We start from the raw sequence: 16665 nt of genomic DNA, 5'->3' as shown, positions 1-16665 counted from the left end.
ACAGGAGAACCACTGCTGGGGGCAAATACATCGACCTTTTCAAACACAGAATGCAGATCAGTGTCTGCTATATGAAATGTGTGTACAGCATTGCAGTATATGTCAGAGCAATATCAATGTATAAAATGAGTGTGTGACTGTGGGGGGGGGGGGCATTAGAGTGTCAGCTCCTCTGTACAGAAACTGATAGGAGGGCCTCAGTGTTCTATGTACACCACTGCGGTATATGTCAGAGCTATATAAATGTATAATAATAGTGTGTGACTGTGGGAGGACATTAGAGTGTCAGCTCCTCTGTACGGAGACTGATAGGACTGGCTCAGTGTTCTCTGTACAGCACTATGGTATATGTCAGAGCTATATAAATGTATATTAATAGTGAGTGACTGTGGGGGGACATTAGAGTGTCAGCTTCTCTGTACAGAGACTGATGGGACTACAGAGACTGATGGGACTGGCTCAGTGTTCTCTGTACAGCACTGCGGTATATGTCAGAGCTATATAAATGTATAATAGTGTGTGACTGGGGGGACATTTAAATGTTCAGCACCAGAATTCGTCATGCTAGTACACAGACTGTATGGTAGCTCGGTGCTCTTTGCGGCACTGGGGCCCTGGATCGGATTTGCTGCCATGCAGAAATTTGTATTTTTAAGCCGTATATATTTCTGACGCTAGGTGTCACCCGAGGTGCCCCTGGGACATTTATATTTAGGAGGTGGTATTGGATTCTGCCACTAGATGTCGCCATTGTCACTTCTAAGTCTTATGGCTGCAGTACAGAAACACCTAACACACTGCTAATAGTACGTTAATATTATTAATAAACAGGATTTATATAGCACCAACATATTACACAGCGCTGTACATTAAATAGAGGTTGAAAATGAGAGATAACAGATGGTGACACAGGAGAAGAGACCCTTTCCAGAAGAGCTTACAATCTAGCAGTACATAAAGCAGATAATTAAATTCCCCCTCCCATTGATCCCAAAGAGATAATTTCAACGCTTAAGTCTGTCGTATTTATTATTCCCTAATTAACATCTTTATGCTAATTTTCATTACATCTCTTTTTTATTCTTGTGATCTCTGAGTCGCTATGCTTCTCTATGCAATGCTAGATGATCTATCTGGGGGGGAGGGGGCAAGATGCTGCACATAGCTACCTGAAAGTATCTCCTCACTCTCCTTCAATGTTCCTCCAGTCCTGATGAATGCAATGGGCCAATAGTTAAAGGCTTTTCCCCCTCTTTTTGATTGGTTCACTTTCTGCCCAATTCTAGACAGATGTAAAAGACACAAAATATTATCCATGTCATTATTACATATTTAAATACATGTGGTGTAAGTCCTTGAATTAGTCCTGGCCTTTTGTGGGTTCTGCACATCAATCAGTTCAGTGCTGACAGGAAGCAGGGTGGAAAAAAGAGCCGTGAGATGAGCTCAACACTGTGCTGCTTCTCATTCCAGTGTCCAGTCACAGTTTTTTGGGGGGTTGGTCCAGGACAACCTGGGCTCAGGGAAAGTGGGTTAAATATTGCCGGTGCACCAGACTGAGGACATCTTGTGGCAGAAAAAAGTACAACAGAGAAATTGTGTGAATTGTTTTTGTGTTGGAGAAAAGGTTAATTCCCCTTTTTTATTGTATCTTTATTGGGCTTTTCATTTTTTTTTCTTTTGGTTTTAGTTGTTTTTCTTTGGTATTGATCACATCTCCTATTTTGTTTTTTCTCATCTCAGGATGATGATCTGGAGGAGGGGGAGGTGAAAGATCCCAATGACAGGAAAACCAGACCGCGAATGACCTGCCGATTCTTCATAAAAGGTAAAGATCTGTTGTCCAATCGTATTAATGCATTTGTGTGGTGACACGCCCTTCTTCCCTAAGCCCCGCCCCCTGGATGCCCATTGGCAGGGCAGAAAATCCTGGACTGTCAGATACAGAACCTGGTCACACTCCTACATGGGATGAATGGTCGGCACTCCTTCTGCTGGGATCCTGAAGCCTTGCCAGGGTGCTTTATATGAATTTTTAGGAAGGTAGAGATTATTATATGACTGGTTTAGCATCAGGAGGATTTCTAAAATTGAATTACCGTATACCCTTGCAGAGGAGGGAGGAAAGCCCCATTGTTAGGGTAGTTTTTGGAATGTCCCTGGAGTTCAGCTTTAGGATTATGGTTGTTTTTGTTTTTTATTCCCTCCCTGGGCTGTCTGTGTAGAATGAATATTGAGGGATTAATATGTCAGCTGATGACTGACCAGGTAAAGACAAAAACTAAAATAACAAAATGAACAAAGAAAGTGTTACTAGGTAAATATTTCTTGTAATGTGACATATAGTTACTGAACAAAAGAAATAAAAAAAATTAAATATTCATAGAAATGAAAACAATTAGCAGCAAATAGCAAAGGAGAGACAGAGAGGGGGAATAATGTGTTATTAGGTGCTGGTCAGGGTAAACTACAGGTTAATAAAGGGTTATAGGAACACATTTTTAAAAAGAAAATTCTCCTTGTTGGGTGGCTTTACCTGACCTCACCTGTAGGGGGCAGCCGATCTAGATATGCAGAGATAGGATAGAAAGGAGATGATGTTACATTACCAGACCTCACCTGTAGGGGGCAGCCGATCCCTTTGTTTTGCAGAGAAATGATAGAAAGGTGGTGATGCTACTTTGTTGGGTTACATTACCAGACCTCACCTCTAGGGGGCAGCCGAGCCCTTTGTTTTGCAGAGACATGATAAAAAGGGTGATGATGTTACATTACCAAACCTCACCTGTAGGGGGCAGCTCATCTCCTAGATCTGCAGAGACATGATAGAAAGGTAATGATCTTACATTACCAAACCCCGCCTGTAGGGGGCAGCCGATCTCAAAGATCTGCAGAGAAATGATAGAAAGGTGATGTTACATTACTGGCCTTCACCTGTAGGGGGCAGCCCATCTCCTAGATCTGTGAGAAATGATCTACATTACCAGATCTCACCCGTAGGGGGCAGCCCATCTCCTAGATCTGTGAGAAATGATCTACATTACCGGATCTCACCCGTAGGGGGCAGCCGGGTCCTTTGTTTTGCAGAGACATGATAGAAAGGTGGTGTTACATTACCGGATCTCACCCGTAGGGGGCAGCCGGGTCCTTTGTTTTGCAGAGACATGATAGAAAGGTAATGTGGCATTACCAGACCTCACCTGTAGGGGGCAGCCGGGCCCTTTGTTTTGCAGAGACATGATAGAAAGGTGATGATGCTACCTTACCAGACCTCACCTGTAGGTGGCAGCCGGGCCCTTTGTTTTGCAGAGAAATGATAGAAAGGTGATGTTACATTACCAGACCTCACCTGTAGGTGGCAGCCGGGCCCTTTGTTTTGCAGAGACATGATAGAAAGGTGATGTTACATTACCAGACCTCACCTGTAGGGGGCAGCCCATCTCCTAGGTCTGCAGGGAAATGATAGAAAGCTGATGATGTTACATTGTATCTCTGTGTTTGTGGAGATCATTCAGTCTGTGACATCTGCAGCTCCTCCAGCTCTGTATTGGGGGTGAGGAGGACACAACATACACCCCTTGTGTTACCCTTGTTTTGTGGGTGTGTGGTGTACCCCAAATGTCCACAAGTGGGTATAATAATCTGTTTGCTATTGGCTCAGACATTTCCACATTGTTTTATAAGTGGAAGATCCTGCTAGTAGATCCGGTATGTGCCCACTGCCTGTAATCGTGACAACCCAAATTCTGCAAACTCTGTTGTCACTCCCGGACAGGAAGTAGTTTTACCTGAGCTGAGACTTCTATGTTTGCCTCCACTGCTTTGATGTGACATTTGTGTTCTCCGCCTTCAGCTATTTTCATTGGACGGCCTGAGATGACAAAACAACATGCAGCGTTATAGGAATGGCCCCAAACCTCTGTATGTGGCCCATCTGTTGGACAGCTTGGCCTGTGATACAGATAGAATGCTGATAGAGTAGTAACGCTTCCCCCCTTCCTTCCATGCTGCATTACCTTCCCATGTAACCTGCACATATAACATGTATGTAACCAGCGCCAGCCAATCCCGTGTGCCCGTCCGGCAGCTGAACCCATGTGACCGGCCTCTCACACATGATGAAGCTGCGTCGGTGATTCCACAAATGTTGAAATCTCTTTCTTCCTTTTATGTTTTGCAAGGTTTTGGCGTCAGAGGTCGGCGCGGTGTCCTCTTATATCACGGCAGCTCTGGCACATACCTGAGCGGTGATGTCATTTCCTGCCGGCTGATTCACACTTTCTTATGTCTCCGCGCGGTTTTCCTTGCACGCGGAGTTATTTTTATTTCCAAACAGTCCGGGGTTGCATCAGCTGTCATTAGAATCTGCGTTCTGATTGGTGGAGAGCAGGGGAGCGTCCCTCAGTTCTAAAAACAGTTTGTGTGTCGGTTATTTTTGGCTGGGTGATTTGTACTTTCACTTATAAATCTGAACAATGAATATTTCATTGGAGGACAACACCCAGCAATTATCAGCAGCTACTTTGTGGGGAAAATAAAGCCATGATGGCTGGCGGTCTGGGGGAATGGGCGGTCCTAGGCTGGCTGTATTTGCATGCAGACCGCCCTGGGTAACGCCCACATGAGATGCTGAGCCTCCAGAGCTATCCTATCAATAAACTGGGCGGGGCAATCAGGCTAAGGAGGGAGGGGCTAGATGATGCTGGACACCTTTCAGCCAGGAAATAAGGCAGGCTCTCTTGTTGCAGCTTCTAATGTACATTGTGAGATGCTCACAGTGTTCACCAATGCAGTTTTGCTGACAGTTGTGTCACCTTCTTGCTCATTGCTCTGATAACCTGAGTTTGTGCTCTAACTGCTCTGGGCCCCGGTGCCAGAAACATGTTGGGCTACCAGAACCGGATGCTCTGTGCTCCTGGTATTTCAATGCTTTGTATTCGTCGTCTTGTTGATTTTTATTATCTGGCCTAATTTTTAGTTATTTCATTCCCAGAAGACATTTTTGGGTGTTCTTGTTTTTTTTTGGAAACTTTTCACTTTTGATAGGGGGTGAAAGAAAGGGTGAATGTCCTCTTGGGTTGCTGTCTGGATACTAAAGGGATTAAGCAGGTAAGATCTTCAGGTTAGCCACGCCCCCTCTTACCAGGCTCCGCCCTGAATATTTTTCGGCCCTTCCAGGCCCTCTGATTTACCTATTCAGGCTGGACGGCATTGCGTGTCACTTCCGGGCCTCTCATTGGCTGGCGCGTGGCCCGGTTGCTGTTCTCTGTTGTTCCCCAAATTTTTTTCATTTCAAATTACTTTTTGCAGACACGCCAGTGCCGTCTAAACAGGGAATGTAGCAATAAAAGAAAAAAGCATTACAAGTTCTTCATAACTCTTCCCACGTGTAGAGTGTAAGCTCCTTGGCCCGTGACAACCGTGCACTGTATGCAGTGTGTCCGTGCAGTTACTTATAGTCACCCCCAGAGGGAGCAAGGGGCACCATGACAGCACAGAGAAATGGGGGAGTGTGTCTGGGTGGTGAGGGGACACCCTTAGGGAAGATTCACCCAGAGTGTGGGGACGTCCAGAATGTAGGTTCCATTAAAGTGAACAAACAAATGTTGATGTTGCAGTGTTGAGCTTTCCTGCCCCCTCTCTTCCTGTCCTGTTTATTACCCCCCATGGGGGGAAAAGGGGGTGGGGGGTCAATAACCTGAACCCTCTAGTGATTGATTGGACCTCAAATATTTCCATCACATGACTGATATGACCACTTTGTTTTACAGGAAACTGCACCTGGGGAATGAGCTGCCGCTTTATACACCCGGGCATGAATGATAAGGGCAATTATTCACTCATATCCAAACCGGACCCCTTTTCTGCCAATGGTACCGCCCCTGTCGGAGCTGCGCTGCCCCAGAACCCGTGGGTAAGTTGTGATTCCATGGAGAGCCACGAAACGTCCACCTACCCTCTGATTGTCTTTCTAACCGTATCCCAAGGTTTTACCCCTTTTAATGGGTACAAGGGGTACTGACCCGGGTGCTCAGGACAGGGATGGGGGAAGCCCCTTGTGATGCGTACAACAGGGGTACTGACCCGAGAGCTCAGCACAGGGATGATGGGAGCCCCTTCATTGGTAACATTTATGACATCCTGACCCTGATTGTAACATTTATGTTTTTTGTCTTTTTAGGGGGCTCCGGTAAATGAGGAGATGATTCCTCCAGCTCTGGAACCACCAGCAGAGAGCGCCTGGGAGAGAGGACTCCGACACGCTAAGGAGGTGGGGTATCTGTGGGGTATTTCTGTGGTCCCTCTGGGATTAGATTTTAAAAGGGTCACAAAGCAGTCCGGGACCTAAATCTGGCCTCCCCCCTTCGTTAAATCGTCAATCCTACAAAACTACATTGCAGCGCTATGTTCTGATTGGTCCGCTCAGTCGGTGAATGTCCCCTTTCTGATTTCTGCTCCAGGTGTTGAAGAAAGCCACCATACGGAAAGAGCAGGAGCCGGACTTTGAGGAGAAGCGACTGACGGTCACCATCGGCGAGGACGAGCGAGAGTTTGATAAAGAGAATGATTACCTGCGGGACTGGAACTACCGAATCACCAGAGAAGTGCGGGAGAGCGGGTGAGTTGTGGGGCAAAAATGCATCCATGTAGCGAGTGAATGTCAGAGCAAAATGTCTGGAAGCCGTCAACATTCACAGCTTAGCAAAACCGAAAATATTTAAAGAGAACCTGAGCTGAACTGAGGTCAAGTTAGAGGACGCATTGGGTGAATTCTATACCCAAAGAGAACCGGTCACCGCGTATTGCTCTGACATTCCTCCCACGCTGGCAGATTTAGGCTCATGGCTCGGGAGGGGACGATGCTGGGGAAATTGTCATTCTGCTTTGTTACAGGGTCTCTTTATTTCTTTTTTTTTTTTTTTTTTTTTTTTTTTTTAGGGAAGTGGAGTTTAGAGAAACGATAACACAAGGGTGAGTGTCAATTTCTTTATTTCAATGTCTCTGAACTCAAGCAGAATGTAACTCATTGCAGATGTGGTGGCTGCTTTAGTTTTCTTTATATGAAGGTTTTTTCTGTTGCGGTTTTCATGCATCACAGCTGACCCCCTGGCCCCCCCATCCACTATAACTGAGAGCTGGTATTCCAATAAAAATGAACTCCAAGGTCACCACCATTATCGTTTCCTGTCCACCTCACTGGCTGTATAACACAGACAATTCCTCTTGGCTGTCCAGTAGAGGGCCCTCTAAGGATCCAAATGAGGAGATTTCAGAGGCGGTATCAAAGTGCAGATGGCAGATTTGTAGTGGCGGACTGGCTGATACCCCGCAATGAGTAACCTGGATGGAAGATTTAGGTAATTATATTTTGCAAGTCAGGAGAATGCAGAATGGGAAAATATTTCTCTTTAAAGAGAAAGTCGGGGTAAAAATAACATTTAGAACACCTCTGCCATACATACACATCTCTTCAGTTATTAGACCTTTAAATAGGCCATGCAATACTGGAGAATACTCAATGATCTGTCAGAAATCCAGAGAGCTTCTGACTTCCTGTTGTGAGCTGACAACACAATGCCAGAGGCCTGATGAGACTCAGTGAGTGCAGGACAGCATTGGATTTCTGGCAGGATCAGTAAGGGTTTCTTTGAATAGATTTACCAGAACTTTCAGGGTTTTATTTCCCAGTTATGAATGAATAATTCTCGGGGAGGATAATTCATATGGAGTGAATTTCCTTTCAGCCTTCAATCAAGTCAATGTTTCCTTGTTTTCCTCTGCAGAGATCTGATTTTAGTTCCTTTGCCACCTCTCCTCCAGCTGTCCTGCAGGAGGGCCCAGGCTATGGCGGTTCCTCATTGATTGCTCCCTCTTTGCCAGTATGAATTGGCCCTGCCTACATTTAGTTCCCATCTTCCAATGCATCTTGTCACTTGTAGTTCCATCAGGCAACTGTATAGGAGAAGGACGGAAGGTCGGTGTCCCTGATGTTCCCTCTTTCTAGCAGCCCGATATACCTGTACCATGATGCAGGGTTCTCCCCAGGCCCTTTTAGCTGGGCGCACCACCCGGCAGTTTTTAGCACTCACCCGGTGTTTTTGGGTGGTTACTGAAGCGTTTGATCACAATACAGGAGCTGCCACCTGCCTACAATTTCTTCCCACCCGGCTTAAAAAAATTTCTGGGTTGAGCACTGATGATGGGAATAATATGTCACAGAGCATGAATAGATTATTTTACTGTATATTGGAGAATGAGGAAGGGAAGTAAAGGAGGAATATAATGGATCCTGGAGTCCATCTTTAGGAAGTTACATATCAATTACTACAACATGCTAATGTAACAAACCGTGAGGAGCGAAGAATATTCTGCAGCGTGTTTACCATCCCTCGTGCTGTGCACAACGCCCACGTGCTCCACCTTTTTCATTCATTTTGTAGAGGAAGTCAGACTTTTTACAGCTCAAACACGAGTCCAAATCCATAAACTCCTCATGTGACCTATTACTTGTGTATTATTATTTTTATGGTGTGTTGTGTCTGATGGGACCATAAACCGGGGTAACTAAACCCTAACTATCTAATCAAAGGAATCTTCCCCTTCCCAAGGTTTGTCCTTGTGTGCTGCGTGGAGTGCAGATGGAAATTTTTCTGTGAACGATGGCACATTGCTTTTTAAAGTGTACCAGTCATGTTTTCTCAGTGCAGCATGGCATTGTCACACTTACGGGTATGTTTTACCTCCTATAGAGATCACAGTACTTCTTGCCTTTAGGGAGCTCAATGAGGGTTACCACTTCCTAGACTGAGGTATCAGCCCTGGGGTGACACATTGGCCAGGGTTCATCCAGAGGTTGCTGAGGGTTCCTTGATCAATGAGCAATTGTGCCTCTCAGGTCAGTTTAGGTGACCCCAATGATCTTTTTGGCTATTTGTAAGGGTGACATTTTTCCCAATGTAAGAGGAATTGTTCCCACTGACCACCACACTAATATACTGTGGGTATAGTAATTATAGAAGGGGGTCTCTGAAAGTTATTTCAAGGCTTCCCCTCTATTAAAAAGAAAAAGAGACACACTGATGTAGGCACTGGCAAAATTGCCCTTTAACGTTAGGTGAACTACAAAACTACCCCTCCATTTGGGTCCCTCCTGCCAGGGGTACCAGTATCCATAGGGGCACCGGATCTTGGTTGACCCCTCGCTTCCCTGGCACCTTCTTTTATTCTCGGATGCTCTAGGTTGTGAGTTGGCACTCTGTGTCCTTACAATGCAGACCTGCTGGTCAGATGCCTAAGGTGCGGATTCTATATGGAAGTACAAATCCCTATTACTGGTACTTGGGGTAAAAACAAGCATTTGTAGTACAGGAGCAGCCGGTAGCTTTCTCATTTATTTATGAGTTGGTCATGATCTGGTATATATAGGAAGTGCTAAGGAGCTCAGTAGGCCATCTCTCAGCCTCATGTCCATTAATTATTTTATCTTATTTTTATAGCGCTGACATATTATGCAACGCTGTACAAAGTCCATAGTCTTGTCCCTCAACTCACAACCTAATATCTCTACAATAGTCATATGTCATTATTACAGTCTGTGGCCAGTTTTTTAGGGAAGCAAGTTAACCTAACTGCATAGATGTGGGAGGAAACCGGAGTACCCAGAAAAAGCCACGCAAACACGGGGAGAACCTACAAACTCCATGCAGATGGTCCTGGCTGAGATTTGAACCTGGGATCCAGCGCTGCAAAGGCCATACTGCTAACCACTGAGCCACTGTGCTGCACATTGAAAATGTCCTGTTAACTGACAGCCCTGTAAATTTATAGTTCAGTTTCTGTTGTCTGCTTTACACAGGTTTAGTGTACGGTGTTTAGGCATCTCCAGTGTAAGTTATTGTCCCATATTACATATTTCTGGGGATCTGACCATAGAGAGTATACTTGCCCTTTGGTATGGAATGTAATGATCTTGTTGTGGGGGATTAGGAGAGCAAAGTCAAGCAAACACCGACACATTCTCACCCAAAGGACCCAGTCACCTATTACACCATACTGTTCCTATTGATACCAATGGGTAATCCTTTCCCTGAGGCTCTGCTGGAGGCCACCATGAGCACCACTTACCCATAGTTATCACAGGCTGTAGCATGCAGTATGGGGATCAGCAGGCTTAGGCCTGGTCAGAGCAAGAGTTAGCGCAGCATGGTGGCTCAGTGGGTAGCTTTCCAGCCTTTGCAGCGCTGGGTCCCAGATTTGAATCTCGGCTAGGATACTATCTGCATGGAGTTTGCAGGTTCTCCCTGTCTTTGTGTGGGTTTCCTCCAGGTACTCCGGTTTCCTCCCACAATCCAAATACATCCAGTTAGGTTAATTGGCTTCCCCCCAAATTGTCCTTAGACTGTGATAATGACATATGACTACGGTAGGGACATTAGATTGTGAGCTCCTCTGAGGGACAGTTAGTGACATGGCTATGGACTTTGTACAGCGCTTCGTAATATGTCAGCGCTATATAAACTGTATAATAATAATAATTGCTGGATTAGGGAAGGTTAATATTATTCTGAGTGGGGGGGTTTATTAGAGGACCATGTGAGGAAAAGGTGAAGTTCTCCTTGAAAGTGAACTTTGGCTATGCAGAGTTTGGTAATGGGTAAATGCCTCGGCAACAACTTGTAACCCCCCTCTCCATACACCTATGGTATCCTCTTCTGCACAGACCTCTCCTCGCCCCATATGTGCTGTCATATGGAGAGGAAGGCACCCATACTTGGGCAGTTCAGTGTCTGGATATTAAGGGAAAGGTAAGTGTGCACTTCCATATAGGGCAGCATTATAGATAACTCAATATTGTCCCTACATGGAAAAAAACAAGTATGACCAACTGGAAGTTGGTCACAAAATGGAAATTTACTTTTGTTTGTTTTGTTTGTAACAACGTTCATACTTTATGTAAAAATACCCCGGTTTATGGACACCATCCGCCAAAACATGATAAATGCAGCTGCTGTTTGCTGGTCACATGATGTGTTTTAGCTTTTTTTATGATCCCTGAATTTCAGTCCTATTTGGACTGTTTTACGCTGTGAGAGTCATCGGCTCCACACGTGGGTGATAAAACCATAAAGCTGATTACAGGTTGAGCACGTGGGGACTGTATACACACAGTGGAAGTTTACTTGCCAATATACACCCAAGGACCACGCAAAGGGAAGAGAAGGCGGATTAATATTCCACAATGAAAGTCTATTGTGTGTGATAAAGTGTGACAGAGAATTTCCTGCAGGATGCCAAGCACTCTGACCTGATTACAACGCTGGAATCCTTAAAGTGCATATCAGGGCAAGAAAAAACCTTTGCACTGAATCACTGGAATACAGCATTGCCAATGGTTGGTTTCTTTAAGGACCCCATAGGTCAAGAAAATAGATTATGTGCACCAAAAACACTCCGATTTGTGCACATGCTGTCAGCTCTGCGCAGTTTCTTTTGTTGACACTAATAATTGCAGTCCCAAAAATAAACTAGAAGGACTGACACATGGAGATCCATACACATGTTAGATGATTCTTTTTCGATGTTCTCCTCAGGGTTGATATCTGATGAGAATCTGGCATGTGTACAGCGCTCATCGACGACCTCCCTGGCAGTTCCACAGACGAGGAAAGATCATAACAAAAGTGAACAGGGAGAGAGCACAGTGGGGTGCCACCTTGTCATTCTCCCCCCTCAATAGAGCAGAACAGTGCTGTATGTCCAGCACTCATTTATGCATAGCTCAGTCTTATGTCGTTAGAAAGGGTTTTGAAAGACAATTATTGCACGTGTGTACTCAGCTTGATTTAATTCTTTGATATAAGAGCACAGGAAGTGAACACAGGGCAGGATCAACAGCTCATTTTTAGGCTTATTAAAGCGATCTAACAAAGCACATAACAGATCTAATGAGAGCACATAACAGACATTCATTGTTTGGGCTAACTTCAAGACATAGTGATGGGGTCAGGGTAAAGTACCCCCCCCCCCCCAATGCTCTTTTGGTGCTCCTGGGGCCACTGCTGCAAAACACCCAAAGCCTTCAATCATGTGACCCCCTCCCATGATGTAGTGCTTGGCCTTGGCAGCCATTCTTTGAGCCCCCGCACTGTCCTATAATAAAGTGGATGACCAGTCCCCTATGGTAGGCCCAAGGCCAGGTTTTTGGCTGGGGAGTAAAGGAGAAGCCGGGTATAATGTGGTAATGGAATGTGATTTTATTTCATCTGGCATTGAGTGCTACAAACCCAGAACTTATCCAGCTATACCCATTCACCTCATATTGACACTCTGGGCTCAAGAAAACTGACATTCCCTCATGGGAATATTTCATGTCTATATGTTTCAATGACGGTGATTGAATCCCACCAGGAAAAGAGGAAATGTCATATTCACTGTTTTGTAAATGGTCCTATATGTCCAAAGTTTCCTCTGAGCAAAAAAAGTGCTATTTTGCACAGCCGTGTAGGGACTCGCCAGAGAGGGATCATTTGACTCAAACAAATTGAATGTATATTGTGGTAGGGGAGACACAAAATTCTGTGCGTTGTATAACTGCAGAGGGGTCCTCGAGAAATTTGTGCTCGCACTCCTTTAGTACCTTATGTAGGATTATAATGGAGGCCCTTAGATGTGTGTGTTCTGTGGATAGAGCTCCAGAGGATGGATCTATGGGCTGAATTCCCTTTGGTATCCTCACTCCTCGACTGGTCAGATACCGGTCACCCCTGCTATACCCAATTTGAGCAATTTCCACCATCGCTGCTGTAATATCATAACCTATGGAGAAGAAAATGGAAGAAGCCCTAAAACAAAAAGGTGAGTGGGCATGACCCGCAAAGTGGTGGAGGGGGAACATCTAAACTTGTCAGGTGGACTGGAAAGATGTATGGGGGAGGAAGGGGAATCAGAGGGTGAGAACCTGGGGACTGTCATGGCCCACAAAGCCCCCCGGTCACATTATGTGCAGCTCTAACTACACCCAATGATTGCATTGCTTTACTTTCCCTTTATATTTCAGATTTCTTGTCCTTTCATCCTTGAGAAATGATTTTAGAAACTTCCTTTCTGTAATAATTCATCACTTTATTTTAGGGACCCATACCAAGATCCGTACTATGACCTAGAGATGGACCGATATTGGCGAGGTGGACAGTATGAGAATTTCCGCGTTCAGTACACAGAATCTGAGCCATATCGCTATCGGGTAAGTGAAAGCACTGATCAGACTGCCAGGTTTGCTTTGTACCTGTGTGGCTCATTAGGTATTATAGAGTACCTGTAGTATTGCTCAATGATATTATGTATAGCATGAATCTGTATTACATTCGTAGTGAGGAGGCTCCTCCACAGACATATACAGTCATCTTCTTTCCCCTCTCACGATGCTGTTCAGCTGCTGACAGTCAAAGTAAAGCCCTGTGTAAGCAGAAACCTGGAGAAAAAACACGCAAGCACAAACTGCATACAGATAGTGTCCTGCCTGGGATTTTAACCTAGGACCCAGCGCTGCAAAAGCTGGAGTGCTAACCTGTGACCTGTGCTCTCTGCTGTGTGGCCCCTGGCACATCCGTGTTTCACCCAGTCACAGGTCCCCCTATTGCTGCTCCCTCCTATTGAAGAGTGACCTGTAGCTCGGTGAACAAGGCTGGACCCTCCTAATAATTATCCTTATTTGTAACTCTGTCCCTCCTGTGTCCTTCATGCCAGAGGATTCATTGTCATCCAGCGAAGCCAAATGCACTTCCAGTCTATGTGACATCTAGTGGCTTCCATGCACCCAGTGACTCAGTGTGTCCTTTATTGTGCCCTCATGTAAGTGTGCATCACTGACACCCGTGTGTCTACACATCCCCCTTATACTTTCCGGCATAATTTGCCTCCTGGTCCTCCTCTCAGACATGGACCATAAGGTGAGAGAGCGTTGCACAGACCCTGTGAAGGAGAAGGTGACAGGCTCTCTTTAGGCCCTGATGACTCTATTGTATTTGTTTTCCTTATGTTTATCGTCTCTCTCTCAGGATAGAGAACGGGAAAGGGATCGGGACAGACAGAGGGACAGAGACAGAGATCGAGACAGAGAACGGCGCCAGCGAGAGAGAGAACGCGAGCGGGAACGAGACAGAGACCGCCAAAAGCGTAAAGACGAATGGGAGCGCGACCGAAGCAAGCGGGATGAGAAGGAGAGACAAAAAGAGAAAGAAAAGGAGAAAGAGAAGGAAAAGAAGCTTCGCTCTCCTCTACTGCCTAGGTTAGTGATTTTCATTCTTCGAGCAGCTTGAATGTCTTTCCACACACCAGGCATTCAGGTTGTACTTTTTTACAATAATGTGTAATGGAAAGGAATGGAATGTGGAAGTGAAATTATAACTGTACAGAGATTCCACAACTGAATTGTTTTGGTTGTCTCCGGATTTGTTAAAGTTGCCTCAATCTTCCTGCTCCCTCGAAGAAACTTTCTCCCTCCTATCTTATGATATGTGGCCAATCAGAAGACAGCAATGATGAGTGCCGGCATGCTGGTTTTGTGGAGCAGCTTTATAGAATTCTCATTGATGGATCCGGTGGTTGAAATGTTGAGCATTGTCCAGGCTCTGTGCATTTTGTCTGGAGGGGACTGAAAACTTTGCTGGTAGTGCATATGGTGATAGCAAAGCCTAACTTATATCTGGAGGGCGGTGATATCACTTCCTGTACAATATATATATCTTGTATCTAGGGGCGGTGATGTCACTTCCTGTACAATATATATATATCTTGTATCTAGGGGGCGGTGATGTCACTTCCTGTACAATATATATATCTTGTATCTAGGGGGCGGTGATGTCACTTCCTGTACAATATATATATCTTGTATCTAGGGGCGGTGATGTCACTTCCTGTACAATATATATATCTTGTATCTAGGGGGCGGTGATGTCACTTCCTGTACAATATATATATCTTGTATCTAGGGGCGGTGATGTCACTTCCTGTACAATATATATATATCTTGTATCTGGAGGACGGTGATATCACTTCCTGTACAGTGTGTGTGTGTGTATATATATGTATGTGTGTATATATATATATATATATATATATATATATCTTGTATCTAGGGGGTGGTGATGTCACTTCCAGTACATTATACAGAACTTGTATCTGGTAGTGGTGATGTTACTTCCTGTACAATATATATATCTTGTATCTAGGGGGCGGTGATATCCCTTCCTGTACAATATATATATCTTGTATCTAGGGAGTGGTGATGTCACTTCCTGTACAATATATATCTTATATCTGGAGGGCGGTGATATCACTTCCAGTACATTATACAGAACTGGTATCTGGGGAGTGGTGATGTCACTTCCTGTAGTATATATTTTCAGTATGAGAGTGGTGATGTCATTTCTTTTCTCACCCTCACATGATGATAAACTATTTTGTTGACTGTGATTCGGGAAGTTTGCTGTACAACTGGTCCAGCGGGGGGAGATGTTATTCATTGTAAGGCTCATTTTCACCAAATCCTGCAGATTGCGGAGTGATGTCACCCTGTTTGTAGTCATCATTCACCCTGTCACTTTCACTTTGCTCTGGAAGTTTGCAGTGCTGTAATAAGTAGGGGCTGGGTTGGTGAATTCCCCCGCAGCAATGTGCATTGTACTTTCCTGAGTGTAGCCGCTCAGCAGGTCTCTGTGTTTTTCCCTCCGGCACGCGGCTCCCATTCATTGTTTGTTAATGGGCTCAGTGCACCGGCTTTTCCGCTTTACTCCTGCGGCTGCTCAACTGACTTCACTGACACACTGACACTGACACTGCATCTCTGTCACATTTACACCAACACACCGGACAATTACCTTTGCAGCGCTGGGTCCTAGGTTAGAATCTCGGCCAGGACATTATCTGCATGGAGTTTGCAGGTTCTCCCTGTGTTTTTGTTGGGCTTTACCCCCACATTCCCAAAACATGCAGTTAGATTAATTGGCTTCTCCCCCAAAACATATAAATATTTATATAACCTTTTGTAGTCATCCTATCAGAGCTTTGTAAATGCAAATAAAACTGTTTCCTGTATAAACATCTAAATCCATTCTCTGCCCTTGGCTGTGTGAAGTCACGCTCGGTAAAGTCCCAGTAAACCAGGAAAGGGCACGGAGATAGCGCCCCCTTCTGCTTGTTCTGGATAAATCACCTATTGTTACTCAGCAGTCAGAGCCCCCCCATACTTCCTGGTCATTATATATTATTCTGTGACTATGGACGCTGCGGGTGGTTAGGTTATCCCTAATTCACACTTAGGGTCTTGCAGTCTCTTTTTGCTCTGTTTGTCCTTTGCTTAGAAAGGGGATTTTGGAAATGTAAATGTAGGATATGTAATCCTTCATTCATCCTCATCACCCATAACTGTTCCATTTAGGCTGGGTGGTGGCAGCCCATGTATTGTAACCCAAAAACAGCCGCGTGGTTACTGAACGGGTCCCTGGAAATGTTTGTTCTATTCATTGATATTCTGAGCCCTTTGCATCTCCGCCTGAAAAAGTCATTCATAAAATTGACCTAGCCAGGGGTGTAATGTTTTGGGGTGGGGGTGTTACAAATTGACCTAGCCAGGGGTGTAATGTTTTGGGGTGGGGGTGTTACAAA

At 45.0% G+C, this 16665-nt stretch overlaps 1 protein-coding gene across 1 annotated transcript in view; it reads left to right on the top strand.

The window, feature by feature from the left end:
- The window catches only part of ZC3H18 (zinc finger CCCH-type containing 18), a 46688-nt gene that overhangs the window by 6708 nt on the left and 23315 nt on the right, over positions 1–16665 (top strand). The window contains exons 3-9 of the mRNA XM_072423012.1: positions 1744–1828; positions 5772–5914; positions 6182–6271; positions 6462–6619; positions 6940–6972; positions 13132–13243; positions 14058–14287. Coding sequence (XP_072279113.1) covers positions 1744–1828; positions 5772–5914; positions 6182–6271; positions 6462–6619; positions 6940–6972; positions 13132–13243; positions 14058–14287 — 851 coding nt within the window. The remainder of the gene's footprint in view (positions 1–1743; positions 1829–5771; positions 5915–6181; positions 6272–6461; positions 6620–6939; positions 6973–13131; positions 13244–14057; positions 14288–16665) is intronic.

The sequence above is a fragment of the Pyxicephalus adspersus genome, chromosome 9 (assembly GCF_032062135.1).
Source record: "Pyxicephalus adspersus chromosome 9, UCB_Pads_2.0, whole genome shotgun sequence".
NCBI lineage: Eukaryota > Metazoa > Chordata > Amphibia > Anura > Pyxicephalidae > Pyxicephalus > Pyxicephalus adspersus.
This window is presented reverse-complemented; position numbering and strand designations above follow the sequence as displayed.